Here is a 19,485-nt window from a genome sequence, read left to right as displayed (position 1 = left end):
AATCCTAGGATATAACCACACAAGTACTCTTACAGAGTACACCTAAAGGTTCTTTAAAAAAAAAAAAAAATTTATGTGTATTTATTTTTGAGAGACAGACAGACAGACAGACAGACCATGAGCAAGGGAGGGGCCAGAGAGGGAGAGACAGAATCTGAAGCAGCTCCAGCTGTCAGCACAGAGCCTGACAGAGTACTGCTAAAGGTTCTTAATTCAAATCTAGATACATCAACATTGCAGTCTCAAAAAATGAGAATGGCTTAGACTGGTAACATGAAAGTCTATTTACTGATCTGTTAAAGGTCTTGTCTTGCTGTAATCTTGCACAATTGTGGTAAGAAGAGGTTAGGCAGAACGTTTTAGTCTGCCTAAAAACTTTATTTTTCTAAAATATACTAGAAATTGGGGGCACCTGGCTCAGTAGATACAGCATTCAACTCTTGATCTCAGGGTTGTAAGTTTGAGCCCCACGTTAGGTGTAGAGATTACTTAAATCTTAAAAAACAAACAAAAAATACTAGACATTGACATGTGGCATAAAGCCAATAAATTGCTTCCCACAAAAAAATTCAGAATTAAGAAAGTATGAAACAGTAATCTATTTGGAAAGATAGCAATTCAATCATGAATTAAAAGACCTAAAATCTTGCCCTACCTTTGTTACCAACCAGCTGTATGATATTAAGCAAATACAATATGCACAGTGAAAAGGTAGGGCTACGTCCTAATATTCTCATGATTATTTAAACCTCATTTATTACCTCCCAGAAATTCAAAGTTTAACCATCATTACTGTCAGGCTCTACTCATATGAAAATAAGTCTCATTATTAAAAATCAATCTAGGTAGCCACAAAATTACTGAAATGTTATTTGGACAGATTTATAATAAACGAAACAAGAAAATGGCAATAAAATGCCAAGGTGAGAAAAAAATTTTGTTTTTTTAAAAACAAATCTTATCATTTGAGAAAAATTCACTAAACCAGAAAGGATCTTAGATCAAAACTATGGTCATGAAAATAAATTTGTATGATCTGCAGCAGCTTTATACTTTCTCGAAAGTTATTCCCTGGGTGGTTAAAATACCAATCAAGTACAGTATATGTAATCTAAATCCATAAGAAAAATTCATACTTAAAAACTTTCCATCTGCCAGTGAGAGGGGATGTGCTCCAGGTTTCTCGATCTTAAAGATTTCATTTACGAATCTTATCTGGCAGTCATTTAATTTTCCTTCAGAACCCCTGTTTAAAAAAAGAAGAAAAGTTAACTTCTGCCAGCAAAATCTAAATCATATACAAATAATTAAGAGTCATTTAGGAAACCCACTGAACTTTGTCTATTTACAAATTGGGACTATAGCTATTCCAATCACTTTGAGCTTTCCAATGGCAGGAAAAGTCAAATAGTGACTAGTTACTATTCAAAATTAAGTGTAACTTTAGTGTAATATTAGGAAAAAAATTTATAGACTTCACCTAGATTATCTAGGAACAAGACAGTTTTCTTATAAATTAAATACTAGATAAAATGATACTCTATCAATCAAAATAAAAGATTTAAATATATTTCCAGTAAATACAGTAAGTTTCTGGGTAAAAAGTTGACCTCTTATTAAAAAGAAAAGTCCTTCAGATACCAAGCCATACTCCTCATAGACACAGTTTATACCTGTTTGCATAAGCTTCTTCAAACTTTCTGGCTGTGACTATGGATTTATATGTGGATTTCTCCTTTTAACATGTCAACTTTGGTTTATATTTTTGAAGTTTTGTTATTGGGTACACAGAGATTTAGGATTCTTAAACTGTCATAAAATGGCTCTGTATCTCTGTAACGCATTCTATATCAAAAGTGTACTTTTTTTGGTTACAATTTGCTTGGTAACTTTTTCTATTCGTTCACCTTTTAAAACTGTTAATGTCAAATATTCACAAATGCAGAAAACTGCATAGACAAATGTGTAGTATAGCCAATTATAAGGTATACATTCTTGCAGTCATCAATCATGACAGGAAATAGAACTGTTTACCTCAGAAGCACTTGACATGCTCCCTCCCAATCTCATTATTCCCTTTCAAGAGTTTTATTTACCTTAATTTTCTTAGTCTTATCACCTATCTGCCTAAGCATATGATATATATAGTTCTACCTGTGCTTTAAAGATTCTAACCTATCAATTTCCATGCAATCTTTTTCTTGTTTACAATTTGTTGAAGAACTGCTATCATTTGTCCTATAGAGTTTCCCCGCAGACTTGATTTTGATATGTGCATTCCCAAAGTGTAGTTTAAATAGGTTTTTTCCCCATCATTTGTATCTCTAGTAAGTTAATAGTTGGATCCAGAGTAGAGGTCAAAAAACCCTAGTCTGCTGCCTATTTTTATAAATAAAGTTCTACTGGAAAAACTACTCATTTATGCATTCTCTATAGTTCATTTCATACTATAGTGGCAGAATAGTTGTGATGGTGGAGACCACTTGGCCGCCAAAGGTTAAAGCTACCATCTGGCCCTTTGCACAAAACAATGGCCAACCCTTGCATTTAGAAATGCTTAATCAAATCCAGTTCATTTTTTGGTAAAACTGTTAATAGTTCTTGGAAGTGGTATACCAGGAAGCAGGAATCACTGCAGGTTATTTTGAAAGATGAACACCATAACTGTTATTCTCAAAACAGCTTGCTGAACTAGTTTATTATTTCAGTGTGCTTGGGTTCATCACATATGCTATAGTTACCTTCTCCTACCTCTTGTACGGCTGCTGATACCACACAGGTCTCATAGCTATCAGTTATTTATCCTACCAGCTATTTTGGTGTTTGTAGGGGATACCACAATTCCCTGAATGGTTATAAATGTTGCCCATGACTTTCGGGTTAGATATTTTAGTTGTTCTATGTTTGTATAAGAATATCTAGGGAGATTAAAAATCTATGCTGTTGTCATCTTTCTAGAATTTCATCTATCCTTGTAATTTCAACTTGTGTGACTTCATATTTAAGGAGTCTTTCTTATAAGCAGCATATGGGTTTTGTTTTTATCTCCTGTTGAACTTTAATATTTAGCTCACATATAGTTAATATAATGGCTGACATACCTGGGTTTGTTTCTACCATTTTACTATATGTTCTCTATTTTCTCTACCTTTTTGTTTCTTTTACTCTTCTTGATTGCTTTCTTTTGAATTATTCTAATAATTATTCCATTTTACCCTATTTGTTAATATTTTAATATTTAATTATGTATTAAAATATTTCTTTAATGTGGTGGCTCTTAGAGAACATACCAGGTAAAAATCAATCTACTTTTAAGTTCTCACTACTTCTCTGATCATATAAGAATTTCATAGCTTCATTTACCAACTTCCATCTTTTGTGGTTGTCATGCATTTTATTTTACACATATTTTAAACTTCACTATTATTGTGTGTTGTGAATAGTTTATTTGAACTTACTCATACAGTTAACCTTCCTATGTTTTTTCTTTCCTGTATTTCATGTCTCTTTAGTATTTCTTTTAGTGTAGTATGTTGGTATTGGATTCTTAGGGTTTTTTTTTTTTTAATTTTTTTTTTCAACGTTTTATTTATTTTTGGGACAGAGAGAGACAGAGCATGAACGGGGGAGGGGCAGAGACAGAGGGAGACACAGAATCGGAAACAGGCTCCAGGCTCTGAGCCATCAGCCCAGAGCCTGACGCGGGGCTCGAACTCACGGACCGCAAGATCGTGACCTGGCTGAAGTCGGACACTTAACCGACTGCGCCACCCAGGCGTCCCGGTTTTGTTTTTTTTTTAATGTCTTTTTTTTTTCCTAGGATTTTTTTTTAAATTTATTTTAAAATTTACATTCAAGTTAGTTAGCATATAGTGCAATAATGATTTCAGGAGTAGAATCCAATGATTCATCCACTATATATAACACCCAGTGCTCATCCCAACAAGTGTCTCCTTAATGCCCCTTGTCATTTAGCCCATCCCCCCACCCACAACCCCTCCAGCAACCCTCAGTTTGTTCTCTGTATTTAAGAATCTTTTATGTTTTGTCCCCCTCCCTGTTTTTATATTATTTTTGCTTCCCTTCCCCTATGTTCATCTGTTTTGTATCTTGAAGTCCTCATATGCATAAAGTCGTATGATATTTGTCTTTCTCTGACTAATTTCACTTAGGATAATATACTCTAGTTCCATCCATGTTGTTGCAAATGGCAAGATTTCATTCTTTTTGATTGCTGAGTAATATGTACCACATCTTCTTTATCCATTCATCTGTCAATGGACATTTGTACTCTTTTCATATTTTGGCTATTGTTGACAGCGCTGCTATAAACCTTGGGGTGGCATGTGCTCCTCTGAAACAGCACACCTGTATCCTTTGGATAAATACATAGTAGTGCGATTGCTGGGTCGTAGAGTAGTTCTATTTTTAATTTTTTGAGGAACCTCCATCTGTTTTCCAGAACGGCTGCACCATTTTGCATTCCCACCAGCAGTGCAAAAGGGTTTGGATTCTTAGGTTTGGTTTGATAACATCTTTATCTTGCTTCATTTTTGTAATCTATTTTCATTAGAAATGTATTTCTAACATTTTTTATCAGTGTTCTCATATGTTGTTCCATTGTGTTCTAGCTTACATCGGTTTCTGATGAAAACTCAGCTCATATTCGTTTTTATCTTTAGTTTTCAGCAGCATTATTGCAATATGCCACAGTGTGTTCTTTGTATTTATCCGGGTTAGGGTTCACAGGGCTTCAATTTGGACTATCTTCTCCCATTTCTGGAAATTCTAGTTATTATTTCAAATATTGTTTTCACCCTTCTCTTCTTTGGGAACAACAAATAGATGTAATGCATACATTTTGCCAGGTCCCATGTGTCCGACAGTCTTTTCTGTGTTGTTTCTCATAATTTTTTTCCATGTTTCAGTTTTGATATTTTTCACTGACTTGCCTATCACTACTCCTATCTTCTGCTATTAAGCCAATCTAATGAAGTCTTAGTTTCAGATACTGTATTTTTCAGTTCTAGAGTAATTATCTTATAGATTCCCACTGATTTTTTTATAGATTCCAATTCTCAGTTGAAATTCTCCATCTTCATTTTCTTGAGCATATTAATCATAATTATTCTAAAATCCTATTTGATAACCTGAATTATCAGTATCACCTATGAGTCCATTTTTATTATTGATTTTTCTTCTGGTTTTTGATTATGTGGCCCTATCTTTTGGTAGCATACTTTTGGTTCTATGGCAAGATAAATATAAAGAAAATACAATCGCATATTGCAATAATGCTGCTGAAAACTAAAGATAAAAACAAAAGGAATATGAGCCAAGTTTCATCAGAAACAATGTAAGCTAGAACATAATGGAACAGCATCCGAAAACACAGACAAAAAATTTCTCAACTTAGAAATACAGTTCTAATGAAAACATATTATAAAAAATGAAGCCGAGATAAAGATGTTATCAAACCAAACAAAAATATTCAACAATATAAGTATAAAACATTAGAGGAGGCTTCAGACCAATCTTCCTCGTGCTGGGAAGATACTCTGGTGATTTAACATTTTATTCAGCAACTATGCTGAGGCAAGGCCTGTTTACAAAATGTAGTCTACATATTTGTCTTAGCCATCCAGTTTTCAACTAAGAGCCTTTTGTATACTCTGTGGGACCATTTCACCCAGTGATCACAAAATCTGTTTGCCTTCGAAGACTACTGAAAACTCCACTGTGCTTTTTACTTACATTTTTAGCCTCCTGCCCAGCAAAACCCCAGTATTTAGCAAAAGTCATGTGAGGAAAACAGGCCATATGCGTGAAACATCCCCAACATCTGCCAAAAGCTCAGTCTCCACCCTGCCCCCAGCTGCTTTCAACTAGATCTGCTCTACATCCATAATTATTAGCAAGGGCTCCCAGGGCAAAAAGCAACTACAAAAACCAACTGCTTTCTAAGGTTCTTCCCATTCCAGAGTCATAGGCTCTGGTAGTTCTCCTTACCTCTCTGCTGTCATTAACATAACAGATGATAATGTTATTTGAGCTGGCTCTTCTAGTTTTAGGTAAAAATGCTAATCTACTGCCAGCTATTCCATCCTACCTGGAAACAGAAACCTTCCATGTACTTCATTAGGTGGTACAATAAATATCACAAAAACAGATTCAAAACTAGAATCACCTTTTCATTTATCTATCATTTCAGTTGAAGGCTTACCATACCGATTTCCTCTGAACAAAACTGATGAAGCCAAAACTGAATCTAATAAACCACCAATTATAAAATACATTATTTTATGTACTACCAAAAAAGAACTGGCCTGCAATGGGGTAGTCTAAGAAGAACTCCCAAAGTTAGGACTCTAAATGGAAGACAACTATAAGGCACACTATTTTATGACATCATAAAAAAGAAAAAAATTTGAGATGAGATGTCTGAGAAACACCCTCAAATAAAGCTAGGACACCAAACGGCTCTTCTCACAGTTTAAGATAAAATGGTAAATAAACCACCTAGCAGGTAGAGATAAAAAATAAACATGACGGGGCGCCTGGGTGGCGCAGTCGGTTAAGCGTCCGACTTCAGCCAGGTCACGATCTCGCGGTCCGTGAGTTTGAGCCCCGCGTCAGGCTCTGGGCTGATGGCTTGGAGCCTGGAGCCTGTTTCCGATTCTGTGTCTCCCTCTGTCTCTGCCCCTCCCCCGTTCATGCCCGGTCTCTCTCTGTCCCAAAAATAAATAAACGTTGAAAAAAAAAATTAAAAAAAAAAATAAACATGACTATTTCAATGTTATCAGTGGGTATAAGGAGAAAAAGTATCCCAGGAACTGAACCACAAGGTAGGATTCATGCAGGTTTGTAGATGCAAACTCAAACTCAATCTCTTAAAGAACCCAACTTTGGTCCAATAGCAAGATATTTTAATTTGAGATGGTAAAATAAAGAAAACCGTTAATCTCCAATTCTATGAAATACTCTATTTACTTAATATTCATTATAACTAATGCCTAGAACAGGGCCTGGCACACAGTAGCCAACAAAAGTCAAGGCACTAACATTTCAGTGGTATGACAGGCAGAATAATGGGTGCCAAAGATATCTATGCCCTAAGTACGGGAACACGTAAATATTATACTACATGGCAAAAGAGAATTTTGTAGACATGATGAAGTTAATTACCTTGAAATAGGATTAACCAGGTAGGCCCAAGGTAATTACAGGGGAACTTAAAAGTAGAAGAGGGAAGTGAGTCAGAGATATGCAACGTTAAAATGGGAGAAGTAGGCCATGGGCCAAGGCATTGGGAGGCCTGTAAAATCTGGAAAAGGCAAGGAAACAGATTCTCCCTTAGATTCTCCAAAAAGTGACACATCTCTGCTGACACTTTTAGTCCAGTGAAATCCATATAAGACTTCTGACTTACAGAACTATAAAATGGTAAGTTTTACTATTTAAGCCATTAATTTTATGAATTTGTTGCAGCAACAACAGGAAACTACTACAAGTAGGGCAAGAGAGAGAAATCTCAGGTGATAATACCACAAAGAAAGCGTAAGGAAACAATTCAATGCCCTGCATGTACATATGTAATGTTATACAACATTAAAGACTTCTTTTGAAGTGATGTCTGAACAAACAACCAAGACAAGACACAGAACAAGCCAAATAAGGATATGCGTGGAGCAGACCAGGCAGAGGAACAGCAAATGGCAAGGGCTCTGAAGCAGAAGCATGTTTATATGATTAAGCACCACAAAGAGGCCAATATGGTTAAAATACAGTAAACTTTGATTTATAACTTGATATGGACACCAAAATTGTAGTGTATAAGAATGGTACAATAATAAGAATATCACTAAAGAGATGTGATGATAAACGAGTTGGATAAAATTTAGTAAGTAAAAAGCCCTAGAAAAAGGACACTGAAAATAAAGTACATCCATAGCTTACTTTAGCTTTAGATAAAGGATTTTCTTCCTATAGGATTCAAATTCTACTTTTTTGTCTTTAAAGGCTAAGTTTTTGTTAAAAAAATTTGAGAGAGAGCACACATGCACACATGAGTGGAGGAGGGGCAGGGGAGGGGTATAGGGGTAGGGAGAGAGAGAGAATCCCAAGCAGGCTCGGTGCTGTCAGGGCACAAGCCTATCTCTGGGCTCAATCTTACAAACTCTGAGATCAGGATCTGAGCCAAAACCAAGTGTTGGACACTTAACAGTCTGAGCCACCCAGGTGCCCCTCAAATTCTACTTATAAATATCTAAACTAATATAACTTCATGTGGTATTAAATGAATATGCATCACAATAGAAACTGAACAAAGTATTTTGAAAAATGGACTTAAAACTCCTAAACTTTTGTTCTGAATTTTTTTCAAAGCTAAAATATAAACAGAAAATGATAAGCTAAAAATAGAATTTGATCGCTAGACAGTTTAAGCATATTCACTTTTTAGTAGTCACAGATTAAAAATAGAAACAAGCATGAACTTTAACTCCGAGTTCCCTTATCAAATATCCAAGGCAGATTAAAAATCATGTCCTATATTTACTACTTCCTTTGCACCTTCAATACAATAGAGAGTATCAAAGCTGAAGTTTAAATAAAACTTAGATAAAATCAAGTTCCTTAAAAAAAAAAAAAATTCTATTTCAAGAAGTAGAAAATCTGGATTGCCCTATGATCATTATAGAAATTAACCAATTATAAAAATCCTTCCCACAAAGAAGGCTTTAGTGAGAAGTTATGCCATTCAAGAAAAGGAAACAAAACTCCACCATAAGATAAAGAATATTCTCATTATTTTATAAAATCTGAATAATTTGTGAAGGACAGCTAAATAGGAAAACTAACATGCAAATTTTAGTCATTAACACAATGCAAAAATCCCACACAAAGTATCCACAAAATACTTATGTCAAACACTATAGATATTGGTGAGATTTTGAAAGTTTTTTTTATAGAGATAAAGGAGAAAAAAGATGCCTGCTGTCATCACTTCCTTTCAACAACATACTAAAATGCAGTTGGTGAATAAAAGAAATCAAAAGACAAAAATGTCATAATTCACACATGATGATAATAATAAAGATTCCCCAAAAAATCGACATGTAAATTAAAACTAATAAATCTAGTAAGGCTACTAGATCCAAGATCAAAGGTTACTTGTATACCACTAATAAAGGAAAAGGAAATAAAAATACCATTTACAGGAATAACAAGTAGTACCTGAAGTTAAATAAGGATAACAGACACCCACATAAGATCAGATCTCTGGACGGCATTAAATCAGGATCTACCATATAATTGCCAACATTCAATTATTTTGAACCTACAAAGACATTTTATGTGGTTCAACCTAATAAAAACATGAGAAAAACACATTAAAGACCTAAATAAATGGAGAACAGGCACATTCATGGATTAGAGTCAACACAATACGTATTAAATTCCCAATGGTTTTTATGTTTAAATTCCCAAGATGACTTGGAAAATTCAAATAAAAGCACACAGACCTAAGAAAATAGAGAACTACTGAAGAGCAAGGTAGGAAGCTCTGTTGTATCATATCATTAAAGTGTGGAACTGCTATCAGGACACACAACATAGACCCATGGTATAGAACAGACATCAGATGGATGCATCAAATATAGTCACTTGATATGAGGGGATACTGAAATCAGTGAGGGAAAAGTGGGTTTTATTTTAGCCTCTCTCCCTCAAAAATGGGCTTTTAATTTTTTTTTAATTGTCAAAAAAATTTTTTTTCCATTACTGATAGAGAGAACAAGCAGAGGAGGGGCAGAGAGAGAGGGAGACACAGGATCTGAAGCAGGCTCTGAGCTGTCAGCAGAGCTCAAACTCACAAACGGTGAGATCATGACCTAAGCTGAAGTCAGATGCCCAACTGACTGAGCCACCCAGACACCCCTTCATTTTTTTTTTAATGTTTATTCATTTTTTGAGAGACAGAGACAGAATGCAAGTGGGGGAGGGGCAGAGAGAGGGAGACAGAATCCAAAGCAGGTTACAGGCTCTGAGCTGTCAGCACAGAACCCCATGCAGGGCTCAAACCCACGAACTGTAAGATCATGTCCTGAGCTGAAGTCAGACACCCAACAACTGAGCCGCCCAGGTGCCCCCCAAAATGGGTTTTTTAATAAATGATGCGAGGAAAAATGATTATCCATATATATCAAGGTAAGTCAAACCCTCACACTGTACACAAAAACCTACTTCAAATGGATTAAAGGCCTACTAAAGAAAGATAAAACCACAAAGCTGCTTAAAATAATAATGCATTCTGGGCAGAAAAAGTTTTTCCCCTGCCAATGCCATGTTTTATTGAGATGTAATTGACATATACTGTGTAACTATACACCATAATGATTTGATAGATACATATACTGACAAATGATTACCACAAAAAGTTAACTTCCATCACCTCAGATAGTTTTAAGGTTAAGAATATTATTCATAACATGAAAAAAGCTATAAAAGATATTTTCTCTACACATAACTGAAATGGCCAAGCCCCCCAATTAGAACTCCTAAAAAATTAGTAATATAAAAAAAATCGGTAATACAGACTACCTAATAACAGACTGCCTAGTATCAACAAAACATTTATGTTTGGAACAGAGTCCTCACAAAAGATATCTAAATTGACAATAAACATAAGGTTATCAATCTCCTTAGTAGTCAAGGAAATACAAATCAAAACCATAATGATATACTGTTTTATTCTACACCCACCTGATTAGCAAAAATTCAAGTCTAACAAAATTAAGTGTGGATGAGAATGCAGACCAATGAGACCTCTAATACTGCTGTAGAAGTGTAATGTGATACAGCCCCTTAAATATTTGGTCCTACCTATTAAAGATGTACAGGTTTTACAATCCAGCAATTCTACTTCTAGACAAGATGCGTCCCACAGAAATTAATGCACATAAGCACCAGAACACGGGGATAATGTCACAACAGCAAAGTTTGGAACAGCTCCAAACTATCAACGTCAGAATACATTTATACCTTCATTCTGATTTTTTATCCACTCTTTCTAGTAATGAGAAAAGACTTTTAAACATGGGGAAAAAAAAATTCTATCCACAAGCCACATACCACACTGGCTCCTTTTTGGCCCTCATGTTCCTAACACATCTAGTAAATACTTAAATGACAGGGGCGCCTGGGTGGCTCAGTCAGTTAAGTGTCTGACTTTGGCTCAGGTCATGATCTCATGGTTCGTGGGTTTGAGCCCTGCGTCGGGTTCTGTGCTGAATGCTTCCTCAGAGCTTGGAGCCTGCTTCAGATTCTGTGTCTCCCACTCTCTCTGCCCCTCCCCTGCTCATGCTCTCACTGTCTCTCAAAAATAAGTAAATGTAATAAAATAAATTTTAAATAAAAATTTTTTTTAAAAAAACCTTAAATGACAGAACATAACGTGTTACAGGACAGCATGTTGCACTACTGGGAGAGGCATCACATAATTGTTCTAATTGTTTGCCTATCTATAATTTCCACTCAATTGTAGTTCTAGTCCCTAAAGCCAGGGTGCTCCACTCTAACTGTACTTCAGAATCACTAAGGGAAAACTTTTTAAATAGTGAGCTGGTTTTTTTTTTTTTTTTTTTTCTTACTCTATACTATGAGTACTGTTACCTCTTCCTATTACGTATACATGCTGTTTTTGTACTTCCTGTACTCAAGTACATTATAAGGCTCCCTATATAACCAATTTATATAGATGCCTTTTCTTGTTCTTCATGATTTATATCCTTATCAGAATTTCAAGCTGCTTGGAAGTCTGTGAGTTACATCTTTACCTGGAAGTGTGATTCTGTTTGTAGAAAGTTCAGAAACCATTTTCTAAAGTGTAAGTTATTATCAGCACCTCACATTATTTTTCTTTATGGTAAGAGTCAGCAAACTTTTTCATCAAGAGTCAGAAAGTAAGTACTTTAAATTTTGCAAGCCAGGGAGTCTTATATTTTCAGTACACATTACTGTAATGGTATGCATTGCAATCATTGAACAATGTTTTTCAATACAAAAACAGCCATAGATCATGTGCAAATGGATAGGCATTCCAAGAACTATTTTCCTAAAATCAGGAAGCCAGTAGGCTATAGTTTATAGACTCCTACTTTGTATTACTAATCATAAGCAGATGCTTAACCTCAGATTTGTTACAAGATAGAACACAGCCATTATATTTAACATATAAATTATTATCTATCCAATATATATTATATATAATAATTCTGTTAATCAGAATTTGACAAGCATTAGTGTGGCTGCTTCATATATAAATACATACATATTTATATACACACACACACACACGCACAACTGCCAGGGTCATTCTAGAATCCCCACTGCTCAACAAAAATGTTCTTCTAAGAACTCATTCTACAAAAAAAGCAGAGCACAAAATACATAATCCAAGATTGTTTACTTAAACATTATAAGAACTAGAAACAGTTTAAGAGACTTTTCAAAAAGTAAATTAGTGAATTAATGATGGAAATAGCGGTTAAGTAATTTGGCATTTTGGGTGACGTTTTACATTTTGAATTCTCTTCGTTAAGCTTGTTAAATTCTGTAAACTTAAGAAAATTACTATGAAGGAAAATTTCAGCTAGTCTTACAAGTACTGCAGATAGCTGATTAGGCTGATAGTCACTGCTACTACATCAACATACATCCTCTGTGAGGTAAGCAAGGATTTCTCTAATACTCAGTTATTTCCAAGATGCTTTCAAATAGTATCTCCAGTCTTAAAGCAGTGATAGACATTTAAGGGCCATTCTTATAAAAAAAAAAAAAAAAAAAAAGGAAAGAAAAAAATCTCAAGAATTTGTATAAAATAGTTCTCTTTTAGTATGTAAATTTTTATCTTTCATAGATTACATCTTTTTTACTGAGGAACATGTGAGTAATACCTAAGAATTACATTCCTTGATTACTTCAGTAATTATAGGGTATCAGTGTAGAGCATCTTACCCTAAGATAATATTCACACGAAGTTCTTTTTTGGTTCTTGAGATGGTCTTCAGTGCAGTAATTTCTGCATCAAACCAAAATCCTCTGTTACTAGGATTTTCTACAGAGTAATTAACCATTACCACATCACCAATATTTAGTTCATTCCATTTCAAATTCGTTCTAGCTCGTGGCCGAAGATCCTTGACATTTATTTCTACAGTACCACTTTCTGGATATCTGAGGAGAGAAAAAGAGAAGAATCACATAAGAATGTTGCTTATGGGGGGGCCTGGGTGGTTCGTCAGTTAAGCTTCAGACTTGGGCTCAGGTCATGATCTCACAGTTCGTGGGTTCAAGCTCCACGTCAGGCTCTGTGCTGAGAGCTCAGAGCCTGGGGCCTGCTACAGATTCTGTCTCCCTCTCTCTGCCCCTCCCCACTCACACTCTGTCTCTCCCTTGCTCTCAAAAATAAATAAAAAAACATTAAAAACATTAAACAAAAAAAAAAAGAATGATGCTTATGATTACTACCAAAGACGAAAACTATATGCAACATATAAAGAATCAAATCATTCTTAATTTAACTTAAATGACATCTTTTCATGATTTTAATTGCCAGAATAAAGTTCTTGCTAAAATTTTAGTAAGACATTCTTTGCTAGCTTGAGGGGTGTGGGTAGGGGTAGGTAAAAAACACAAGTTCTTCTTATTCCATTTTTTTAACCTAAACTTAAGAATTACTTTAATAGTGGGTGCCTGGGTGGCTCAGTCAGTTAAGTGTCTGACTTTGGCTCAGGTCATGATCTCACGGTTTGTGAGTTTGAGCCCTGCCTTAGGCTCTGTGCTGAGAACTCAGAGCCTGGAGCCTGTTTCAGATTCTGTCTCTGTCTCTCTCTCTCTGTCCCTCCTCCACTCATGCTCTGTGTGTCTCTCTCAAAAATAAATAAATGTTAAAAAAAAATTATTTTAACGGGACTAGATGTGGACCTCTTCCTGAACTTGAAATCAGTTTGAGATCTGCTGTTTGCTTTACACAACTTAGCACATTTCAATAGCCTCCATTTTTCCAGGAAGAGAGAGGTAAAATTCTAGTTCTTACATGTAGCCATGTAGTCTAGTAATGGCAATAAAAAAAGAAAAAGAAACTTGTATATATCAGAGAGTGGAACTGTGCGAAATAATTCTAGCAGAATCTTGATTTTGTGCTTCTAATGGTAAGCTTAACATAAAAAACAAAACTGATCTGAACCTAAAGCTTTAGAAGTTTTCTAAATTTTCAGTCCTAACTTCTGGTATCAACAAGGCCAAAGACAGCAATGTAACAGTATGTAGTGGTTTCTATAAAATTAAGACCGGTTGCCCCTATGTATTGCTGGGGAGTAGGGGGCAAAGAAATGAGTAATGTCTGGTTCCTACTCCTGTAAAGCTCAGTCTTTTGGGTAGGCCAAACTACTGTAATATAATGGTGTTTCTCAAAGTATGATCAACAGAATCAACATCATCTGGGAATATGCTACAAATGCAAATTCTTGGGCTCTACTTTGGATCTAATGAGTCAGATAATCTGGGAATAAGGCCTAGCAATTGATTTCACAAATCCTCTTAGTAACTGAAAAGCATGCTCGAGTCTGATAACCTAGTGTGCTCTAAGAATACAAGAATAAGTAGCATAGCCTACTGTGACAATATTAAGAAGGTAGAAACTAAGAGTAAAGACCATGAACCCTTAACCAACTGAGTGGCCTGCTCAAAATGTAAGTGGGTCTGAAATTGGAAGCATCTCTAGCAAAAAGCCTTGGTTCTTCTGAAGAAACCAAGTACTATGAAAGCCTATGACTCTCACAGTATATTTAACTCATTTAGAGTAAATGGGTATTAATTCTAGGTGGGATCTTTAGTTAATCATCCAAAAATCTCAGGATTAGCAAAGGGCCTCAAAGTGGATCTCGTCTATTTACCTTCTTATTGCCTTAATTCCCTTCTACCACAAGTCTTCCAAAAAATCACGTAACCTCTGCTTGGACTGTGATGAGAGGGCAGTTTTTTTTGTTGTTGTTTTTTCAAATTTATTGGAGAGAGTGCAAGCAGGGGAGGCACAGAAAGAGAATCCCAAGCAGGCCCTGCACCTTCAGTGTGAAGCCTGATGCAGGGCTCTAACCTGTGAATAGTGAGGTCACGGCCTGAGCTGAAACCAAGAGACCACTGCTTCACTGACCAAGCCACCCAGGTGCCCCAAGGGGGTAAATTTTAACCCTAAGAAAAGCCATTCTATCTTCACATAGCTCTGACATAAAAAGGAGAACATACTTGATACTGGATCCAACATAAGCTTTGGAACTCATTCTATGCCCAAATTCCATGAAGGAATCCATATACTCTATCCACAGAAGACTTAATATTTGATGGTCTCAATGTCCCCACCACCCTCAAACTTCTCTTCTAAGTAAAAATATCTTCAACTTACAGAAAAAGGTTTTGAGTCCTTTATCATCCCGGTGTCTTCACTGGCTGAGTTTAAATTCCCATTTTAGCTTCCTGCTATTGGGACTCCCTGGGAAAATTCTGTACCCTTACTAATACTCTGTCATGTGTAAAATGTAGCTTAATGATAACTAACTGTACGTCATGTGGTTGTTTTGAGAACTAAAATGAGAAGACTTGTAAAGTGCTTAAAATAGTACATAATAGGCTAAGTAAATGTTAGTTAAGATATTGTTATTATCCCACAGAAATAATCATAAAGAAAGAAACTGACAATTACAACATCAGGTTTATGGTTCTGCTCTTCTATTTCAATCCCATTTTTTAATGGTCAAATCTTGGGGCATCTGAGTGGCTCAGTCAGTTAAGCGTCAGACTCTGGCTCAGGTCATGATCTCATGGTTCATGAGTTCAAGCCCCGTGTTGGGCTCTGTGCAAACAGCCCAGAGCCTGGAGCCTGCTTTGGATTCTGTGTGTCTCTCTCTCTGCCCTCCCCTGCTTGTGCTCTGTCTCTCTCTCTCAAAAATAAACAAACATTTAAAAAAGTTTTAATGGTCAAATGTAAATTTAGAAGTCTCTAACACTTGGGGCTTATACACTCATGTTGTTTCACAATGGTTTGGTCACAAAAATAACCAACATTTCTCCTAACCTGTAAAATGAAGTTAAACTAGATTTTTTTAAGGACTTCTCTAATTTTGAAGTTTGTGAACTTGTTTCCTGCTTCAATATTCTTAAGACCATATAAGAATAGAAAACTATTCTTTTAGATGAGATTCCTTTTTCAGCTGTAATGTGAAAATTATACTTTGACATCATGACATTATCATGTATCTCTGTATGTTTAATACAGGAAGAAAGCATATTTCAATGGCAAAACAATTCTCCATTTGCCTAAGTTTGTCAAAAGTAGATACTAAGGAAATATTTTAAAGTAGAAAACTTGACCAAAGTTTCAAATTTGTATATAAAATCATGTTTATCAGAGACAAGGCAAAATAAATCATCCCATACACCACAGCAAGGGAATATAAGCTATATTTGCCAGGGAATAAATTTGTACAATTTCATAACAGAATTATACATGCATATACTCTATATGTATATACTACTAGTCTATAGAAGGTAAATCATGAAAACTAAGTATACTTCTTCTAATTCCAGCCACAAAAAGATGCTAAGTCAATGCTGTGTATAAACACAAACATAGAACGGGCACATAAAACTACCCTTACCAAAATCAAGAGCATGCCAAACACTCAACTCAACACTTACTATTTACCTGAGCATCTTCATCTACAGACAGCGTAAACCGAATGGGAACACATAAACTCTACTATAATCCCAATTTTCTTCAGACTCACATATCCAACTACATTTCTAACAGATATCTCAGAAGCACTTCAAATTCAAGGCAACCAAGATGGAATTTCCCATCCTATAATCTGATGTTTGGTATTCTCTGAGCAAACTATTCATATTCCCAGAAACTCAGGAATTACCCCTGATTCCTCTTATAATGCCTTCATCCAGTTAATAAGTCCTCCTTATGCTATACCTTTGACACTACTTTAATGTAATTGTACCTCCTTAGTGAAGACCTGCATTTCTCTAAGACTATTGTCAAAGCCCAACATAGCTCCCTGTCTTTATGATCATACCTCAAAATATTTTGTGAAGTTTGATAATGGTCTGTTCACAGGTTGAGGGAAAACAAGTATTCTCAAACATTGCTGATGGGAATACAAAGTAGTATTGTCCCCTTGTAAAGAGAAATTTAGCAATAACCAGCAAAATTGCCTATGTTTACCTTTTGATCCAGAATTCTACTTCTAGGAATCCATCCCAAACATAGATCCTTGTGAAAGGACCCATTGGTGGACGCCCTGGTGGCTCAGTCAGTTGAGCATCTGACTTTGGCTCAGGTCATGATCTCATTCATGGTTTGTGAGTCTGAGCCCTACATCAGGCTCTCTGCAGTCAGTGCAGAGCCTGCTTTGGATCCTCTGTCCCCTCTATCTCTGCCCCTCCACCATTCCCACTCTTTCAGAAATAAACATTAAAAAGAAAAAAGGACACATACACAAGCCTATTTGTATATGTACTATCTATAATAGCAAGACTAGAAACAATCAAATGTCCATAGTAGAAAACCACTTGAAATAACATGATACAATTACATAACGGAATATTATGTTCCTATAAAAAGGAACAGAATTGTCTACAGTGAAATAATATATATGGAGAGCTCTATAGTAACTTAAAAAAAAAAAAAAAAAAGCAAGATGCAAACAAGTTTATAGTGTGCTACTTTATACCTAATAAGTGTGTGGAAATACAAACATAAAAATACACTTGTATACATATAAAAATAGATGTGAGTGTATGTATGTGTATATATATGCATATATGTTTATTTTGAAACAGAAGGATAAACCAAAACTAATAAACATAGTTACTATAAAAAGAGGTAAGAAATAGAAGAAACTGGGATGGACACTTCTATTCATATATCTTGTTTTGGAGATTTACCTATAGATCATGTAATGTTTTATAAAAGCAAAATATAAAAAAAATGTAAGAAATTCCTTAAAATCAAAAGCATGGTGGCTTAAATACATAGACAGGAATCACTTTAAAAACACTAAATTAACAGTACACATCCCATACAGGGTTGTTTCCCAAGGACATAAAATAAAAAACAAAAGCACCAACTTTCCAATAATCATATTGTTTGCAATATTACTACTGCCTATTCTGAAACTACAATGAATAGGATAAAGCAAATCAATGGTGTTATTAGGAACCATGCTTTTCAAGAGAAAAAATAATAAATGGAAGATTAAAGAGATTAAAGTATAACCCTTTAAATTTAACTAGAAATAATATCAATATAAAACTATGGTATATTTAGTATTTCCCAGCTGTGTCCAGTCAGAAAACCTAAAAATATGATTAAACAAGTATGGAGCAGCCCAGACTATGTACTCTAAATACCATCTCTAAAAAGAACTAGAACTCCACGAAGAAATGGCTGAATCCAGGCCTGTGAAGGAAATAGAAGAGCTGGGGACTCCTGCTGTACCTATTTGCAAAAAGCCCTCAAGAACTGTTGTGTGAAAATCAACCCAAAGGAGCCTCCCCAGGCCAGAGAGGGGACAATTTGGGCACCAAGAGCTTTAAATCAGGTGTTAAAATCTATTCATAATGACACTTAAGATTTTTAATCTTGTTGACCAACCTTTGGAGGATGATAAAGAACTTACTCTTAACACTCAAAAAGTTCAGGAATCAATAGTTTATCCTTTTATATATGAACCAATTGCTTGTTAAAGTTCTTTATGAAAGAATTATAGCTAGTAAATGAGGGAAAGATAGAATGAGGTATCATCCTTTTTGCAAGACAACAAAATAGTAGATACAGGTAAAGATAAATAGCTGTGGAACCATTAAAAGCTAATAGTAGGGTGCCTAGGTGGCTTAGTCGGTTAAGCATCTGACTTTGGCTCAGGTCATGATCTCACAGTTCGTGAGTTTGAGCCCCACATGGGGCTCTGTGCTGACAGCTCAGAGCCTGGAGCCTGCTTCAAATTCTGCGTCTCCCTCTCTCTCTCCGCTTCCCCCGCTCATGCTGTCTCGCTCTCCTCCAAAAATAAGCGAAAACATTTAAAAAATTAAAAAAAAAAAGCTAATAGCAAATTTCACAATAAATGGATCAGGATGACAACACCGAAATCTTAAGATAAAAAAAGAGAAAGAAGCAGGTATTATGTGCCTCCCCGTATCTTACAAAAGGCAAGTAAACATCATCTCTCAACTAGTCTTATCAAATAAGGAATTTTAATAAGCTTTCAGGAAACTAACATTAACAGAAAAAAAAAGTTAAATACCACTACAGGGTTGTAATCAGGAAAGCCCAGACTTTGAAAACTGAATAAACTGTCACTTGCCTTGTGCAAATAAATTAGCAAGGGAGAAAAATGGGTGAAATCTGTAGGTTGAAACTTA

The 19,485-nt window shown here is 35.5% G+C and overlaps 1 protein-coding gene across 2 annotated transcripts in view; it reads right to left on the bottom strand.

Annotated features, from left to right (window-relative positions):
- The window catches only part of UHRF2 (ubiquitin like with PHD and ring finger domains 2), an 82,886-nt gene that overhangs the window by 32,834 nt on the left and 30,567 nt on the right, over window positions 1–19,485 (bottom strand). For both annotated transcript variants that reach the window (XM_043565677.1, XM_043565678.1), the window contains exons 4-5: window positions 13,015–13,233; window positions 1,137–1,246 (exon numbers count right to left, since the gene is read on the bottom strand). In XM_043565677.1, coding sequence (XP_043421612.1) covers window positions 1,137–1,246; window positions 13,015–13,233 — 329 coding nt within the window. The remainder of the gene's footprint in view (window positions 1–1,136; window positions 1,247–13,014; window positions 13,234–19,485) is intronic.

Source organism: Prionailurus bengalensis, chromosome D4 (assembly GCF_016509475.1).
Source record: "Prionailurus bengalensis isolate Pbe53 chromosome D4, Fcat_Pben_1.1_paternal_pri, whole genome shotgun sequence".
Classification (NCBI taxonomy): domain Eukaryota; kingdom Metazoa; phylum Chordata; class Mammalia; order Carnivora; family Felidae; genus Prionailurus; species Prionailurus bengalensis.
This window is presented reverse-complemented; position numbering and strand designations above follow the sequence as displayed.